The sequence below is a fragment of the Bidens hawaiensis genome, unplaced genomic scaffold (assembly GCF_021521415.1).
Source record: "Bidens hawaiensis isolate Kalapana, Puna unplaced genomic scaffold, B.hawaiensis_p1.1 tig00022664_1, whole genome shotgun sequence".
Lineage (NCBI taxonomy): Eukaryota > Viridiplantae > Streptophyta > Magnoliopsida > Asterales > Asteraceae > Bidens > Bidens hawaiensis.
Window position 1 is genome coordinate 187,366 of NW_027493531.1, and position 17,207 is coordinate 204,572.

Sequence of the window (17,207 nt, forward strand, 5' to 3'; positions counted from 1 at the left end):
AAGGCACATTAGCAGACAATTTAATAAAGTTAGAGGAAGAAAACTTTTTTTTTATTTTTAATGAGTTATTTTTCAAAGCTTGAAACTTTTAAAAGGTTTTGGCCAAACATACCCAATGGTTAAGGGAACATGAAATATATGAGCTATGTTTGTAAAGCGAGTAATATCTGAAGGGCTACTATTGTAGTCGATTAACATAATAATAATAATAATAATAATAATAATAATAATAATAATAAGGCAGGTCTCCTGTGAGAAAGGAGCACATGATATGATATGATAGAATAGAATAGAAAGGTGAAAGAAAGAAAGAAAATTAGGGTTAGGGTTTTACGTGATGGAGGTTGTTGAAGAAGAAGCCACCTCGGCATTGAGCGATTCGTTGGGTGTTAATGGAGGGAGCGTGGGCTTCGGTGGTGAGAGTGATAACCTTTCGTCTAATAATAATGGTCAAGGACTTGTTGCAGATAAAGAGACTGACGTCCTCGTGGATAATGTTCAACAACTTGTTACAGAAGAACCCGCTGTGAAGAAAGAAGAACAAGTGGTTGCAAATAAAGAGGAAGCTTTTGATGCCAAGAAACAAGAGGCAGTTGGTGATGGTGTGTTAGAAAATGACACCGTTCTGGAAGATGAAGTCAAATCTTTAGATGCTGACAGTTTGTTGGATACAGAAATGGAGAATGTGAAATCGTTAAATACAGAAACAGAGCTAGAGGCTGAGAAACCATCAATGGAGACTGAGAAACCGTTAGATACAGAAACAGAGACCGAGAAATCATTGGATACTGAAATGGAGCATGAGAAATCACTGGATACAGAAGTGGAGAATGAGGAAGAAGCAAAGACCGAGACGGAATCCTCTACAAAACGCGGTGGAGGAAAACGGAAAAGAGGAAAAGCTACCCCCACACAAAGGAAGATAATTGAGGATGATGTTTGTTTCATTTGCTATGACGGTGGAGATCTTGTGCTGTGTGATAGGAGGTGAGTGAGTGAGTGAGTGTGGTAATTGATGATTCATTAGGGTTTGAATTAACTGGATTTGTTGGTGTTTTTTTTTCCTGCAGGAATTGCCCTAAAGCTTATCATGCTGCTTGTGTTAACCGGGATGAAGCTTTCTTCCAATCTAAGGGTAGTTGGACTTGTGGTGAGCTGGTTTTCTTTTTATTATACTTGTGCAGTTTTGTTTATACTTTATAGTCAATTTATAGCTTATCGTATTGAATGCCTTACTGGTTCCTAAATTACCTGTGTATAATAATTATCCCAGTTAGGGTTCAACAGGGGATATCTAAGTTTGGGCTTTTTTTGTTTTAAAAATATATTCTTTTGAGTCATCTATCATATTCATATTCATATTCATATGTTGTTTGTGTTTTTAACTATATACATTGACTAGCATTCTGATAATATTTACCATGGATTTCAGGTTGGCACTTGTGCAGTCACTGTGAGAAAAAAGCAGAGTACATGTGTTATACTTGCACACATTCTTTGTGTAAAGCATGCTCTAAAACCTCTGATATGTTATGCGTAAGAGAGAAAGAGAAGCGAGGCTTATGTAGCGCTTGCATAAAAGTTGTGATGTCAATTGAAAAGGGTCAAAATCAGGTAATTGATGTGTAATATTAGGCTATAAAACACAAATATGAAAACAAGCAGCTTAAGATTGTTTGTTTTATTGTTTTCTGCTTCATAGGGAGATTTGAACTTTGATGACAAGAATAGCTGGGAGCATCTTTTCAAGGATTATTGGATAGAAACAAAAGAAAAGCATAATTTGACTTCAACCGAACTTGAGCAAGCCAAGAGCTTTTGTAAAGATGACAATGTTTCAGGTTCAGACAATCCTCCTGAAAACTTAAAAACAAGAAAAAGCAAAAGAAACACAAAAAAACACAAGTCAAATAAGGAAGACGGGGACTCTGTGGGACCGGAGCCTGAAAACGCTGAGTGGGTATCAAAAGACCTTTTAGAATTCGTGACCCACATGAGAAACGATGACACCTCTGCTATCTCTCAATCCGAAGTGCAAGACATGTTGTTTGAATACATTAAAAGAAACAAACTTCGTGATCCAAACCATAAGAGTCAAATAATTTGTGACGCGAGGCTTGAAAACCTTTTTGGTAAACCACGAGTAGCGCATATTGAAATGCTGAAGCTTCTAGAATCTCATTTTCTTGTGAAAGAGGATTCTCAGATAGATGAAGTTCAAGGGACTGTTGTTGATACTGATATTAGCCCGGTTAATGATAAAGACAAGAAACGTAAAGGGCGAAAGAAAAGTGATAGACGGGGTCCACAATCCAACCGGGAAGATTATGCTGCTATTGATATTCACAACATAAATTTGATTTACTTACGACGCAAGTTAGTGGAGGATTTGCTCGATGATATGGAAAAAATTCATGATATCATTGTTGGTACTTTTGTTAGAATAAGAATTTCTGGAGCTAATCAGAAGCAGGACATATATAGACTGGTGCAAGTTACAGGTATCTTGTCATTTTACTTTAACCAAACAGACGATCGAACACGAAATAATCAAATGAAAGTAGTTTTCTTGTTCGTGTTTATTCATATAGAAAATGGGCGTGTCCGTTTATGTTCATTCATTGAATGCATGACGAACGGTTCACGGATGTAAACGGACGAACATGCCTGAACATAAATAAACAAACAGAACTAGCCAAAACCAATTAAAAGTTAATGTGATTGTGTTGGGCCTAATAATATATTAAAAGTAGACTAATTTTTGATTGACCTAAAAAATTTTAATGCATATAAAATAATGTAAACGAACTAACTTAAACAAATTTAAATTAACGAACATTTACAAGCATAAATAAACGAACGAGACATGTATTCGTGTTGATTTGTTTAACTAAATGGACATAAACAGTTGGTCATGTTTGTTTTGTTTATTAAATAGACAGACATAAACAAACTTTTCGCTGATCATGAAACGGTTCGTTGAACGTTCGGTTTGTTTACAAGCCTAGTTATAATGATGTTAAAGGAGATTGTTGGTGTAATATTTTCGATTTGACTTTTGTGTTAGGTACTAGTGAAGCATCATGGTATACACTTAGCAAAAGGACAACATGTACAATGCTTGAAATCTTAAATCTTGACAAAAAGGAGACCATATCCATTGATAGCATTTCAAATCAGGATTTCATGGAGGTGATTGGATCTAATTTGCTATTGAGTCCTCTTTTTGATTAAATAATAAATTTGTTTCTGTGTGTGTTTTGCTATTGTAGGATGAATGCAAACGTCTGCGACAAAGTATAAAGTGTGGGCTTATAAATAGACTGACTGTGGTATGTTTTACACCATTATAATTCCATGCTGATTAATAAATTCAAAAACCATTTCTCTTAACATTTATTGTTGTTTTGTAGGGTGATGTTCTGGACAAAGCCATGGAACTTCAGCCGGTTCGGGTCAATGATGTAAGTTCTGTACAGCTGACTTTTTTTGCTCATGAAACCCGATCTTTTTACATAAACCATGAACAGGTCAAATTAAGTAATAGTGTTTCATAATGGGCTAATTCTGCTATGGTTTAAAAAAGTTTGTTGATTTTGCAGTGGTTTGAAACAGAGATTGTGCGGCTTAATCATCTTCGTGATCGAGCAAGTGATTTAGGGCGTAAGAAGGAATATCCTTTATTTTTAATTTAACTTTTCTGATATATACTTTCTGGTTACTTTTTGCCTTATATTCATTTTGATCACACACAAATACATAATATTTATATAATCATGTGGGTGGATGTTTTTTTATCATACTAAAACATAAAATTCTTACTTTTTATCTGCGACAAAGAATTTAGTTTTGAAAGGGGCAGAAATGGCATCTCACTTTTGTAAAGCATTAGTGATCCTTAACTTGCATTACGCTTAGAGAATGTGTAGAGAAGTTGAATGTGTTAAAGACACCTGAAGAGCGGGCCCGCAGGCTAGAAGAGGTCCCATTAATACATGAGGATCCTACTATGGATCCAGAATATGGGTCCGAAGATGACACTGACCCTGATGATAAGAAACAAGGTTTTTTTCTTTTAAGTTATGACTTTTGAATTTGTCCTTTATTGTCTAGAAGTGGAGATGAGCGGGTGAATTTAGGCTGTGTCGGGTCGACCAATGGCCACAAACACTTTTTGGTCAGATATTTGACAACTCCCTAGAAGTAACCAACTCTCATTTGACTTTTTTTATTTGACTCGTTTATGCAGAATCATACAAGAGATCAGACAGTTTCAGATTCAACAGAAGAGGAGATTACACTTCCAAAGAATCTTGGAACGGGACTCCTCGGGGTTCCTCAGGAAAAAGTCACGAGCTTACAGAATCTTGGAGCGGGACCCCTCGTGGTGGTTCTTCTGGGAAAAACCATGAATTTACAGAATCTTGGAGTGGGACCCCTAGAAGTTCTTCAGCCAAGAATCTTGAATTTGCAGAATCTTGGGGCGGGACCCCACAGAGTTCTAAAAGCAAAAAATATGAATTCTCCAAAAATTTGTCAAATAAAAGTTTCCCCATGAAAGCAGAAGAAGCAACTACTAGTTTCAAGGCGCATAAGGAAAATTCGCAAGACCCGTTTGTGCAACAACCAATCATATTAGAGAAGCCGAGTGTAGAATCGGCTCTTAAAATAAATGAAAGCGAGAAAATGTGGCATTATAAAGATCCATCTGAAAAAATTCAAGGCCCGTTTTCGATGGTCCAGTTGCGCAAGTGGAGCAAAAATGGTTATTTTCCTGTTGGGTTGAAAATATGGCGAAAAACTGACAAGGAAAGTGACGGGTTTTTATTAACTGACGCATTAGAAGGGAAGCTTAAAGTTGCTGACCCGAGAGCAGCAAGTCAAGATGGTCAAAAGTTGACCCGTAATCTTCCGTCTCCCACACCAAACAAAGTCAATGTTGGTTGGAATGCAGGGCAAACGGGCGCGGTCCCGGGCTCAGGCCCACTAACGTGTCCTAACCCACCTTTGGTTGCATGTGGAAACAATGATGGTAATTTAGCTGGGTCGATTGGTGTTTCTCCATTTCAACCTCATGATCCTTCCACCAATACTGTCTTGGTTCCAGTTGCGGCTGCGGGTGCACCACAAAATGTTGACCCGGGTGTTCAGAATCCGGTCCAATCTTATCAATTAGGTCAACCGGTAGCACCACCCGATGGTAACATGCAGGCTCAAATGGTTCAGTCTGTAAGCGGTCAAACCCCTCAGGGTTGGCCCCAGAATATGCAACAGAACCCGTCTATGAATATGGCTGGACTACAACCGATGGTCTATAACCAATGGCCTGGTGTTCCAACAATGGTTCAGAACCCAGTTGGTAACTTTATGCCCGTACCCCAAGACCAGTGGGCCCAGCAGTACCCATTTTCCGTCAATCAACCCACTATGCAACAACCACAGCAACAGTTACAACCGAATCTTAACTGGGGTGCAATGGCTGCAAATCCAAACATGGGCTGGGTTGGCCCGAATGCTGGAAACCCGATGAATTGGGCCCCCATGGTTCAAGGCCCGCAAGTAACCGGAGCGGTTGATCCAAACTGGGCTATGCAAGCAGGCTGGGTTGGACCCGTGCCTAATCAAAGCTGGGTTGCTACTCCAACTCAAGTACCGGTGGTTGCTGGAAATGGGAACCCGGGTTGGGTGGGACCCATGCCACCCGGCACCAATCAAGTGGCTCCTGGTGCTGGTTGGGTTGCACCGAATGTGAACCAAGCACCCACTGATATGAACACTGGGTGGGTCGGTGGACCTGCGAATCAAGGTGCACCGGTTCCAAACCAGGGTTGGGTCCCACCTGCTGGGAACCAAGGACCGCCACCGCCGCCGCCTGGAACCGCCAGCCCAAACTGGGGTCCCCGGAACCGTGGCGGGAATGAGAACCTAGGTAATCACTCAGGACCGAGGAGGAACAGGGGAGGTTTTGGTTCTGATGGTAACAGGAGGAGTTTTAATAATAATAATAATAATAATCAGCAAGAATCGTTCCATAGAGATGGTGGGTCGATGGATAACGATGACGGGTCAACTCGTAATGATGGTGTGTCGGCTCATGGAGATGTTTCTAGAACTTCTGACCAGTAGGCTGCCCGTTTTACGATGGTGAAGAGTTTTGTTTAGCGCAGCTAAAGTGGTTGTACAGCAATTTTTGAATTAGACAGACTTTTGGTGTTGATGCTATACAACTCTTCTTTTTTTTTTTCCAGCTTTCGGACATAAATTTTAAGCGGGCTTTTACTTTTACATGGGCTAATTTACTTATGTTTTCAGCTTTTGATTACTCTTGATTTTTATACAAGTTTATTTTATTTTTTTAAAAAATAATTTATTTTTATATAAAACTTAAGGTATATTTTGAAGTCTTTGATATGGTGAATTAGTTGTGCATACTGTCACGGGTCGTTTTTCTGAGGCCCCTGTTATGATTAGTTGTGACATTCAGTCCGTCTCGTTTATGATTAGGGTAGCTGGATTTTTTTTACATAGATATTTTCATCCCACAAAAACTTACTACAATTCTACAAATTTCGAATTGTTATAATTGATTTTAAACTTACAACTTGGTGTGTTATACATGAATATATAAATAGGTCATGAGTTATATTCAAGTCCACCAACAATATAAAACATTTGTTGCTTTTCTATAAAATTCATAATTTACATATCACATGCCATGTAGAAAATTAATATTAATTCTTATTATTAAAAATTAATATTAATTCTTATTATTGTTTTTCATAACTTGAGTGTGTTGTTGATATTTGACATTCTCACTAAAAGAAATGACAGCAGAATCAATCTAGAGTGAATGTTCTTTCATCATTGATCAACTTACTAAGTCTTAATTGTTTGGTGCTTTCTGATATGTCAATTATTATTAGTAAAATAGTTTTGGAAATTATTGTTTGAAATTCAAATCATTTCTTGATTTCCATAACAACCAATAAGTAATTGCTATGATAGCCTGGATCAATTTAGTCTTCTCCTTCGTTAAGTTTACTTTGTTGTAAAGGATTGGAATATTTCATAGTAGATATTTTGAAACCGTTCTAGCAAATTGACAATATACTATCAGATACATATAAGATACGTCGTACTTTTCTTTACAAGTACCACACATCACACATGTGATTTCCAACATTAACCTTTAAATGCATCAATTTACCTTACTTGGTAACCATTCCTTAAAAACAAGAGACAGTGGACTTGGTCTACACAATATTTTCTGTGATAGTGGGAACTTGAGGTCACTTTTTTTACCATTAGTTAACCCATATAGTCGGACTTTATTTGTTCGTTAAAAATAATAATAATAATAATAATAATAATGACATATAAATAAGGATATATGTTATAAATAATAATATTTTGTTACACATATAATAAGTAATAATCTATACTATATATAATACATTAATGAAGGGTAAATTAAGACGCTTGGATTAAGTAACTTACAAAATTTAATGCAATATGTACAACATTCAATAAGGGCAAAAATGTCAATATATCATTAAATCTCACGTGCATATGAATTCTTTTCAAATATTTATAATTTTCATCCCTTGAAGTTACAAAATTAGTATCTAATCTTTTGCTTATATATTATTTTATTTTCACTTTTAACCCAACTACCCCACGATTTTTAAACGGTCATAACTTTTTCCCACGTTAACATTTTTTAAAATAAATGCCATCATAAAACGATTATTTTATTATCTTTAATTTGAGTATGATATTCTCATAATTTTCGAAGTAAAAAAATAAATTATGTAGCATTATTTGCGCTTAGGTTTTGATGGTTTTAAATTAAACCATGAATCAACTTTACACGTGTTTTTTTGCCATCGAAAACCGAAACTGAACTGTTTGAAATTAGTGCCCAACTAAGCCGAACCATTTCCAACGATAAGGTCGATATAGTTTGTACTTCAATAATAAATTAAGTTTAAAATAAGAATTATCAATCTGCCAATACATTCACTTCAAATTAAACACCAACTAATACGTTACTTAAGTGAATCGTAATATGAACAAAGACAACTTTAGTCACATAACTGATAAATCTTATTAAAACAAATAAAAGGCGAAATTATAACAAGAACAAAGATTACAAAAAATCATATTGGAAATTTGGCTAAATTAATGTTGTAAAGACGAGTTTACTCGTATTAAATAAAACTTTCTTTAACTATATCAAATATATATTATAAAACATATATAATACTAAACGAGTAAATAATTAACATTTCAATATGTACGATCAGTTCTGGTTTCAACCATTAAACCAAACTTATTCGTGATCTCACACTTTAAAAACGAAATAATGAACACCCGTAGATTTGTTACATGATTACAAAAGTATATGTTTTCCGCTGCATCGCGCTGGCATTCTCCTGGTTAAAAAATGAAGTATGTATAATAATGAATGTTATCAGAGAATAATTTGATTTGATATCTAAAACCGATATCGTAGGGACGATTATTGTAAGAAAGAAGAATTGGATTGAAGCAAGCAGTGGATCTGTAATAATAATAATAAATGGAAGCGATCAGGAAACAGGCGACGAAACTCCGAGAACAGGTTGCCAGACAACAACAGGTATGTATTGTATTGTTATGTATGTATGTATGTATGTATGTATAGTAGTAGATTTAATCTAAATGTAATGAATCAGTGTCTTTCTAAACCATCCATTCATACAATGGATGAATGAATTCGCACTCTCATGCCCTAACATAATAATAATAATAGCCCTCCCTTACTACTTTACAGCCAACTTGGATTTGGGGACTTTTTAGAATTTTATTTATTGGAAATCTTGATTACTCAAGAACTGTGAAGATAATTAGGGCTTTTTCCTTCAATGTTTTCAGGCGGTTTTCAAGCAGTTCGGTGGCGCTGGCTATGGCGGCACTTCTGACAATGTTGTCACAGATGAGGCCGAACTCAGGCTTCATCAGAAACTTGAAAAACTCTACATTTCAACACGTGCTGCCAAGGTTTCCTTTTAATTAGTTATTAACATTTCTCTATTCTCATTAACTAAAATAAAATAATATTCTTTTCAGCATTTTCAAAGGGACATTGTTCGTGGTGTTGAAGGATACATAGTTACTGGCTCCAAGCAACTTGAAATAGGAACCAAATTGTCTGAAGATAGTCGCAAATATGGTGTTGAGAATACATGCACTACTGGTACTACACTATCTAGAGCTGCAAAAAACTTCTCAAGAGCCCGTGCCCATATGGAGAAACAACGGGGAAACCTACTTAAATCTTTTGGGACACAGGTTTCTTAAATCTCTCAACAATATATATTTATGTGTATCCTTGTAATTATGGCCAATTTGTGCACAGGTGGCAGAGCCATTAAGAGCAATGGTAATGGGAGCACCACTTGAAGACGCTCGGCATCTCGCTCAACGCTACGATAGAATGCGACAAGAAGCTGAAGCCCAGGTTTTTTCTTAATTGGCTTTTACGCTCTTTCATTTATCTTTTTATGAATTATAATAGTAAAAATTCCATTTAAAACGGGTAGGCCATTGAACTTTCCAAAAGACAAGCAAGAGCTCGAGAAGGGGCGGGAAATCCCGACATGATTATGAAACTCGAGGCAGCCGAATCAAAATTACAAGATCTTAAATCCAATATGGCAATATTGGGAAGAGAAGCTGCATCAGCAATGGCTGCTGTTGAAGCTCAACAGCAAAAAATGACCCTTCAGAGGTTAATTTCCATGGTAGAATAAAGCTCTTTGCTTTAATCTGTTTTTTTAAATGTTAATTCATGTCTTATGAGGTGGTATCTGAAACCACTTTTTCTTCTTCGTAAGATTGTGTCAGAGCGTGGATACCACCAAAATGTTCTTCAGATTTTGGATCAGCTTGAAAGCGAGGTATGCAATACATTTTTATTCTTACAATGTCAATATTTGGTGACCTAGCAACACTTTTTGTCCTTGTTGAGATTTATTAATATTTTATGTACTAAAATGACTACAAACTATATAATCTAGCATTTTACTATAGCCATTTAGAAGTCTGACTATTTTGGAAGTTTTTACTTAGAAGAAAATGGGCTCGGTATTGGCAACCCTAGTCCCATACCCATTGGGCACATGCTACTTTTGACCTGTTGGGTCTGTGTGTAATCCCTGTTTGTATCGACTCGTTTGACCGTTTATGATCTTATGTGAATAACAATTATTTTTCGGGATTCCCATTACTGAAAACGTGATCTTAAACTCACCCGAAGAACTTATTTGGAATATTAAGTACTTATAGTCCTAACAATTATATATATTTAATAATTTCAAGTCTCAACATCTTTAAAATACTATTAATCATACTTTGTAGATTATATAATTAATTATTAATGTATTCGGTTTTGATGCGAGTAAACGGGTATGGGTTGGTTTTGGGTAATCGGGTGGATATCACTTCATACTAAATATATTATAACTAATCCCTTACCACGATACCCAGTGTATACCTGAGTACTCGTCCCACTACCCATCTCAAATGTTTTTCTGTTTGGGACCGGGTTACCTGGCATCCATACTTCTAACCTGTTGGGTTTGGATTTCTGACCCATTTGACACGTTGGAGACATATGTCCCAGTTGGACCTTTCTATGTAAATGGAATAAAATCGCCACCCAGAAATGAGAGTGATAATGAATCTTTATATGATCATTATAATAAATATTTTGGTAATCTTCTCAAGAAGTGCGATTTCTGAATGAAACAGAGGCTGCAAAACGGGTCGGGTCAAATTTGATACTTTTTAGTACGGGCTAGCTTTTTTTTTCCGGATTTTTAACATATTGTAAGTAATAATGTGTTAAGCAACAAATAAAATTGCATTGGTAAACTAATAATCTAATTAGTGATTTAGAGTTGAGTGTTTGGGAACACTATTCTCAAGTTCCAACCCATTTAACTCGTGACCAATTTCTACATGTGTGACTCGTTCACTACCCCCATTTTCTAGCAAAACCGACCCATGAACACATTTTTCCCCCATAATTTCTTGATTGATGGGTTTTGGGCGATATGTAGATGGTATCCGAGAGACAAAGAATTGAAGCAGCTCCGCCTACTGCACCAGTGGAAACACCTCTGCCTCCGTCATATGAAGAAGTAAATAACGCCTCTACGTCTCCGATGCCAAACGGGTCAAATGATGAGGTGGATTACTTTATAGGAGAGGTACCTAAATCCACAATTGTTTATCAAATTTTAACCATAATAATATTTAATAGTAAAAGGTTTTAATATCGTTTTTCCCTCAGGTGATGCACGCATTTCATGCTGAGTCTGATTCGGAGCTCGGTTTGTCAGTTGGTGATTATGTCATCATTAGAAAGGTAAGCATATCAAACTGGGCAGGTTGGGTCGGGTAATGGGTCCCCCATTTGAATTGGGTGGTGATGAGAGAGGGATATTTTTGGAACAAAAGATATTTTATAGATTGATTAAGCAAGTGATTAATTTTTTTTAGGTTTCTAATAATGGTTGGGCGGAAGGTGAATGCAAAGGGAAAGCGGGTTGGTTTCCGTTGGGGTACATTGAAAGACGAGAACACGTTCTTGCTAGCAAGGTAACAAACATCTTTTAGGATTCACGTCTTTTTGGCGGGAGGTTCAAGAATGTTTTTTCTATGCGTTTTTGGTCTTCAAACGTATAACAAAGAAAAGAAAAACGAACAAGACATATGAACATGCTTTTGTTTTAACTGTTATATTTTTCGTTCTTATACATCTTTTGTTTTCCCCTGATGTACATTATTTCGATTTCATCTTTCTCCGGTTTTACAATGAAAAGAAAAACTTGATATTTAAGTCTTGGCTAGCAATCGCGCAAGGACATCAAGAATCATGAATATGCTTGGAGGTTTCGTTTGTTACAATGCCATTGTTCATTTGTTACAATGTCGATAATTAACTACATGGTTGCATGTTTTTGGATAAAATCATCTTTATGTTCCAATAGACAACCTGTTATCATTCGATTTCGGTCTGCACTTGGTTGCATGTACTACAAGTGAAATGCCCTGAAACTTAAACAAAGACATTATAACCGTATTAAAAAAAACGGGCTGGTCAGGTCAGGTCAGGTCAGGTCAGGCTGGGCAAGGTAACGAGTCAACGCGTGACAAAATAGGCACATGTGGTTCTTCAAGGATATGAACCGTTGTTTTTGTGAACAATGTTTTTATTATTACCGAATTTACTGTGACTTAGCTTAGCCCAGTTAGTTCGGTGCTCACCCGCAGACAAGGTCAGGGTCCGAACACCGAATCCTCCCTCATCCACGTTGTTTCCTTTTGAAATCAGATCACCCACGATCCATAAAACGAACCCAAATCGGGTAAACCCGTGTGCTTCCTCATGAACCCGATAACATTTATTTTACAAACCAGCTATTTAAAATATATCTCCAATTTAGTAAGCTAATAACACTGATATCTATCTATCTATCTATTATTATTAATCTGGATTGTATTCCTTGTATTTATGCCCATTTTAACATTCTATTCAAAGTGTGGTTCATATATCGTGGTTGATCATTCTCTTATATTTATTTGAATCAATTGCAAGCTTATTTGATGCGTTGACATCTTTGGAAGTATTATAAGTTATTGAAATATTTATTGTATACAAATCTATTCCTTGATTTGTGCATTGTATTGTCAATAAACAGATTTGTATACAGTAAATATTTCATTAACTTGTAATAATTCCAAAGATGTCAACGCATGAAATAAGCTTGCCATTATTTCAATTGAATTAATCTGGATTGTTAATATCTATATGTGCTCGGACTATTATTTTTTTTCTTTTAGAAAAAAGCATATGATATTACATTTTAAGATGATATAAGCTTGCTCATAGCAAATGGTAACATTTTCTGTAGCATTGCATTGCTAAAAAGAATAAAAATAAATAAAGGCTGGTTTTCATGACACCGTTATCTATACACAAAATAATAACCGAACAATTAAACGATAATAGTTTGTTATAAGAAAACCATAACCAAACTATAGTCTACGACCGGTTCAGTTATTAAGATTTGTTTTTTTTTTTCAATTATTCTCACGACTGCAAGCAATAAGTAGAAATGCTGAGAGTACATAAACTAGTTGCTTAATGCATCTTGAAGGCATAATATAATAATAGTTGCATTTTAACAAATCAATCAAATATGTAACAATCAACTATCCAATCATTTTTACCACCCTAACAAGTAATATAAATCCGATATCTGTATCACAACGGCTTTAAGAAGAACCCGGACCTCAAGTTATTGCATCATACACCTACATAACAGTGCCCATTCGGTATCAAGGAAGTCTCAGTTACATATGTATGTTGGTAACAGGGTTGTGTCAAAACGGGCCAGGTCAAGTTAATTTGATTTGCAAATCTTTTTGTCAGGTATAAACTTTCTATAAATAGATAGTTTGTAGGATTAACGTTGTAACTATGATTATGCAAAATAATATTATTTAGACACAGTAATTGACATGAAAATAATCAGTTTTCGGGCTGTCATGTCTAGCCCGTTTAACAAAGGGTCCGTGCTTGGGTTATCCTGATGTTTAATTCGTTTATTACAACCCTCCAACCCGTTTACAACTTCATCACAGCCCATTTACAACCCCTTTGACTCATTTAGACAACTTTGACCTTGTTGACCCGTTCCACTTTTAGCTGTACTTTTTCTTTGACCCGTTTGAGATAAAAACACAGTCCAAAATAACCCGTTCGTAAAATGAACACACAATAGAAGTTGGTTGTTTACTGAACATGCTTACTGATTTTGTTGAGTCGAGATAGATACGCGTACAGAATTGCCAATATAACAATAGCAAAACCAATCTGCATTAAGATCATTGTATATATATTGTTACGATGAAACAGATTGGTTGACCAAAATGGAAATTTGAATTCTCACCAGCGCTGGAACGTAGCTCGGCCCGTCACCAGATATGTATGATTTCCTGCAAAACACAAAAATAAAATTCAGCTAATATTCTAATGAGCAGGGTCAAAAGGGCTGAAAAGTTCACAAGTGCATTTAAAATTCACAAACCTCATGAACTCCATTTGTTAAAGTAATTATTTCTATAATTACATAAAAATAATAATAATAATAATAATAATAATAATAATAAATATACAAAAGGAGTGTGGGTCTGAGTCAACACATTACCAACCCTAAATGAACGGGTTATGCTCGTTCGTTTTGTTTAACTTTAACTGAACAAGCGATCGAACACGAACAGTTAAATGAATGACGTTTTCTTGTTCATGCTCGTTTGTTAAAAAAACGAGTGTGTACGTGTTCGTTTATGTTTGTTTGTTAATAGTATAAACGAATGCTTCACGAACGTAAACCAACACAAGTGAACATAAAGGAACGAAAATAAATGAATTCCAACTAAAAGTAAATATCCAAATTAAAGTCTAATATACCATCATCACTACATTCAACATTTTAAAAGTAACTATTTCAAATTAGTATTAGTAATAGATTAATTTGAACGAATATTCAAATAAACATAAAATAACGATTACAAATGAACGTAAATGAAAGAACGGACATAAACAGACGTTACTCAGCGAACATAACAAAAATAAACGAACATTTACAAACATAAATGATCAGACGGGACATGTGTTCATGTTTGTTCATAAACGAACATAACACTGAACGCCCGGTTAGTTTATAGGCCTACGCAATCCTAAACACAGCCGAACCGGCCCGCCTGTCTTTTAGCATATCATTTACACTGGTTAACATACCGTTTGTCAAGGGTGCCCGATTTCCTGCAAATCCTTTGGATAGCCTCTATCCTGCTGATTGTTGTATTGGCATTTGGATCCTTCATGTTAACCTGGTAAAAACAACAACTCAGAAATAACTTTATATAATTTCAATAAAATTAATTTATTATAAAACTGATTAATACCTTGGACCTGAGGATTGATGAAAATTCAAAAAAAGCACCATACACGTCTGCCATGGTTTTCGTTCGGTCTATTATTTTTGCAGTAAGACCTACAAACAAGAGCACGGAAAATAAATAATTGAACATGAAGAATTAATGTGGTGAAAGAAACAGTGATCTTACCGCGTCTTAGTTTAACTACCCCTCTAAAAACTTCAACGTTGTTGTAGCATAAAGTCAGTGTTCCAATTGCCATAATCTGATCATAGATTAACATTAAAACATCCACATAATTTTATTAACACTCATATTACGTACTGATCATAGATATTGCAAAACTTTGTGAGCAATGCAGGACAAATAATAAGGAAAAAACCTTAAATAAGATAATAAATACCTGCGGTATAGCACCAAACTTGAAGATTTCGGGATCACGTAAGTTGGACATATACTTTAAACAATCTTCAATATGTAGTAGCGCGTTTGTCACCATTTCATTCAGACACTGAACAGCCTTTAAAGAATTTTCCCTGTGTTTCAGGTTCTCTAGTTTATCAATATATTTACTCCAGATCTGCCGTGGCCAAAAGATACGCGGCTTGGGTGTCTCATTAATGTCCTCAAGGTAATCTCTGATGATGTTTGTTTTCTGCACCGTTAATACATTGATTATAGTTCTTCAAGTGACCTGAAACAACATTATTTATATATTTATATATTACCTGGAGGAATAAGCCCATTGAATTGGAAATAGAATCATGAAACAACATTTCTTTTCCCGAGGCATGGAAGAGTTTTGACAGCCCTAATCCAACAAGTCCCGCGGCATAATGACAATACTCATCGTAGTCTTTGATCTTATCAACCTGTTGGATAACAAATCTTCACTGAGCATTTTAACTACATATTAAAGTAGCAAACAATAACCAACACATAGCAAGTATACAAAACAGATTATTGTTTGAAAAGTTGAAGCAGTTATAATATGTACCTCTTTGAATACAAACTTTGCCATTCCGGCACCCATTTTCATGGTTATATCCTCAATTGCCTTCTGATAACTGCACATTAATAGATAGTTGTTAATTGTTGATTCAGTAATGTTATTATATATAATCAATCTATCAACCTGTCATTAAGCTCCAGAAAAGCAGTGGAAACATGACAAAATTGGTCCATGAGAATCTTGTATTCCTTTGTACCACCTAATTTTATGAAAAAAGAACATCATTTATTTATTTATTATATTTAGAGATGTAAAGAAATTAGCAGCAAATATATATACTGACATTCAAATTTCCAATCAGTATCATAGATATGGCGATGAAATTCCATGAGAATTGGTATTTTAACCATGGTATCGAGGCTTGTATCATCCTCTGCTCAAAAGGTAATTAAACAACCAAAATGTGTAAAACAACATATATATTAATTATTCAAAGAGATAGTACAGGACGGACATACCAACAGTGTCTAGGGCTCGAAGAACCAGATAGAAAACGCATACCTGCATCACAAGCATGCATGTTCAAAAGATTACTAACTGCATATATGCCTCCCCAAGAATTCTTTTCATCAGTGCAAATATAATTAATTATGCAAATGGTTTGACTGACCCAATTAACATAAAATCATTCATGCATCCACATGCACAAAATCGATACAATAAACGTAGAGTTTTCACGAAATAAACACATAAGGGAAGGCATGCATGCATGCATAATAAAATGAAACTTACAGCGTCACGAAGCTCGGTTCCTAGCATTTGAATAACGAGAGCGAAGCTTCTTGAAACCTTGTTAAGCATGGAATAACAAAATTCCCAATGTGGCTCGGTAGGGATCTGCGTCTCGGCCTGCTTGGCCGCCATCTTCAGCTTCAACAACGGATACAGATCGTCCGGGTGCTCAAACATCTCCTTTATGATTCTCATTCTTAATTCCTGAATTAACCAATTACCAATTTGCAGATCGGAATATATATTGGATCAATGAGATGAATTAATTTTCTCTATTTTTTCCTTCTTGTTGGTTGGGAAGGATGATAATAATACTAATAATAAATAGGCCAGCCAGCCAGCCGTTACGATTGTGGTTTAAATGGTTTGAGCCTAGGAATGAAATGTGTATATATAAATGTCAGTTTATATGTATGAAATAGTATTGTTACATCAGGGAAACCACGTGTTTACTTCTAAATATTGCCTA

At 35.6% G+C, this 17,207-nt stretch overlaps 3 protein-coding genes across 3 annotated transcripts; 2 read left to right on the forward strand and 1 right to left on the reverse strand.

The window, feature by feature from the left end:
- The first annotated feature begins 444 nt into the window (after window positions 1–444).
- On the forward strand, window positions 445–6,332 carry LOC143565941 (zinc finger CCCH domain-containing protein 19-like). Its single transcript, XM_077052773.1, has 10 exons — window positions 445–987; window positions 1,071–1,150; window positions 1,433–1,614; window positions 1,703–2,501; window positions 3,068–3,192; window positions 3,273–3,332; window positions 3,414–3,464; window positions 3,603–3,673; window positions 3,913–4,064; window positions 4,250–6,332. The coding sequence occupies exons 1-10, from the start codon at window positions 677–679 to the stop codon at window positions 6,124–6,126; spliced, it is 3,708 nt and encodes a 1,235-aa protein (XP_076908888.1). The 5' UTR covers window positions 445–676; the 3' UTR covers window positions 6,127–6,332.
- Window positions 6,333–8,532: 2,200 nt separating this feature from the next.
- On the forward strand, window positions 8,533–11,963 carry LOC143565939 (SH3 domain-containing protein 2-like). Its single transcript, XM_077052771.1, has 9 exons — window positions 8,533–8,641; window positions 8,917–9,042; window positions 9,112–9,333; window positions 9,401–9,502; window positions 9,585–9,785; window positions 9,879–9,941; window positions 11,106–11,255; window positions 11,339–11,413; window positions 11,548–11,963. The coding sequence occupies exons 1-9, from the start codon at window positions 8,582–8,584 to the stop codon at window positions 11,662–11,664; spliced, it is 1,116 nt and encodes a 371-aa protein (XP_076908886.1). The 5' UTR covers window positions 8,533–8,581; the 3' UTR covers window positions 11,665–11,963.
- Window positions 11,964–13,662: 1,699 nt separating this feature from the next.
- Window positions 13,663–16,933, reverse strand: LOC143565940 (squalene synthase 2-like). Its single transcript, XM_077052772.1, has 12 exons — window positions 16,739–16,933; window positions 16,465–16,507; window positions 16,290–16,379; window positions 16,130–16,205; window positions 15,992–16,061; window positions 15,723–15,866; window positions 15,398–15,649; window positions 15,184–15,259; window positions 15,022–15,110; window positions 14,855–14,946; window positions 14,004–14,049; window positions 13,663–13,927 (listed from the first exon to the last, which is right to left on the reverse strand). Exons 1-12 carry the CDS (start codon window positions 16,931–16,933, stop codon window positions 13,847–13,849), a joined length of 1,254 nt encoding a protein of 417 aa, XP_076908887.1. The 3' UTR covers window positions 13,663–13,846.
- Window positions 16,934–17,207: the final 274 nt, after the last annotated feature.

Excerpts from the sequence above, each read along its gene's own strand:
- LOC143565941 (XM_077052773.1), top strand. The coding sequence starts at position 677 with ATGGAGAATGTGAAATCGTTAAATACAGAAACAGAGCTAGAGGCTGAG. Across the intron at positions 1,151-1,432 it reads TAAGGGTAGTTGGACTTGTG|GTTGGCACTTGTGCAGTCAC; the intron begins GTGAGCTGGTTT and ends CATGGATTTCAG. Across the intron at positions 3,465-3,602 it reads AGCCGGTTCGGGTCAATGAT|TGGTTTGAAACAGAGATTGT; the intron begins GTAAGTTCTGTA and ends TTGATTTTGCAG.
- LOC143565939 (XM_077052771.1), top strand. The coding sequence starts at position 8,582 with ATGGAAGCGATCAGGAAACAGGCGACGAAACTCCGAGAACAGGTTGCC. Across the intron at positions 9,786-9,878 it reads TTCAGAGGTTAATTTCCATG|ATTGTGTCAGAGCGTGGATA; the intron begins GTAGAATAAAGC and ends CTTCTTCGTAAG. Across the intron at positions 9,942-11,105 it reads TGGATCAGCTTGAAAGCGAG|ATGGTATCCGAGAGACAAAG; the intron begins GTATGCAATACA and ends GGCGATATGTAG.
- LOC143565940 (XM_077052772.1), bottom strand. The coding sequence starts at position 16,933 with ATGAGAATCATAAAGGAGATGTTTGAGCACCCGGACGATCTGTATCCG. Across the intron at positions 16,380-16,464 it reads TCGAGCCCTAGACACTGTTG|AGGATGATACAAGCCTCGAT; the intron begins GTATGTCCGTCC and ends CCTTTTGAGCAG. Across the intron at positions 14,947-15,021 it reads CATCAATCCTCAGGTCCAAG|GTTAACATGAAGGATCCAAA; the intron begins GTATTAATCAGT and ends TGTTTTTACCAG.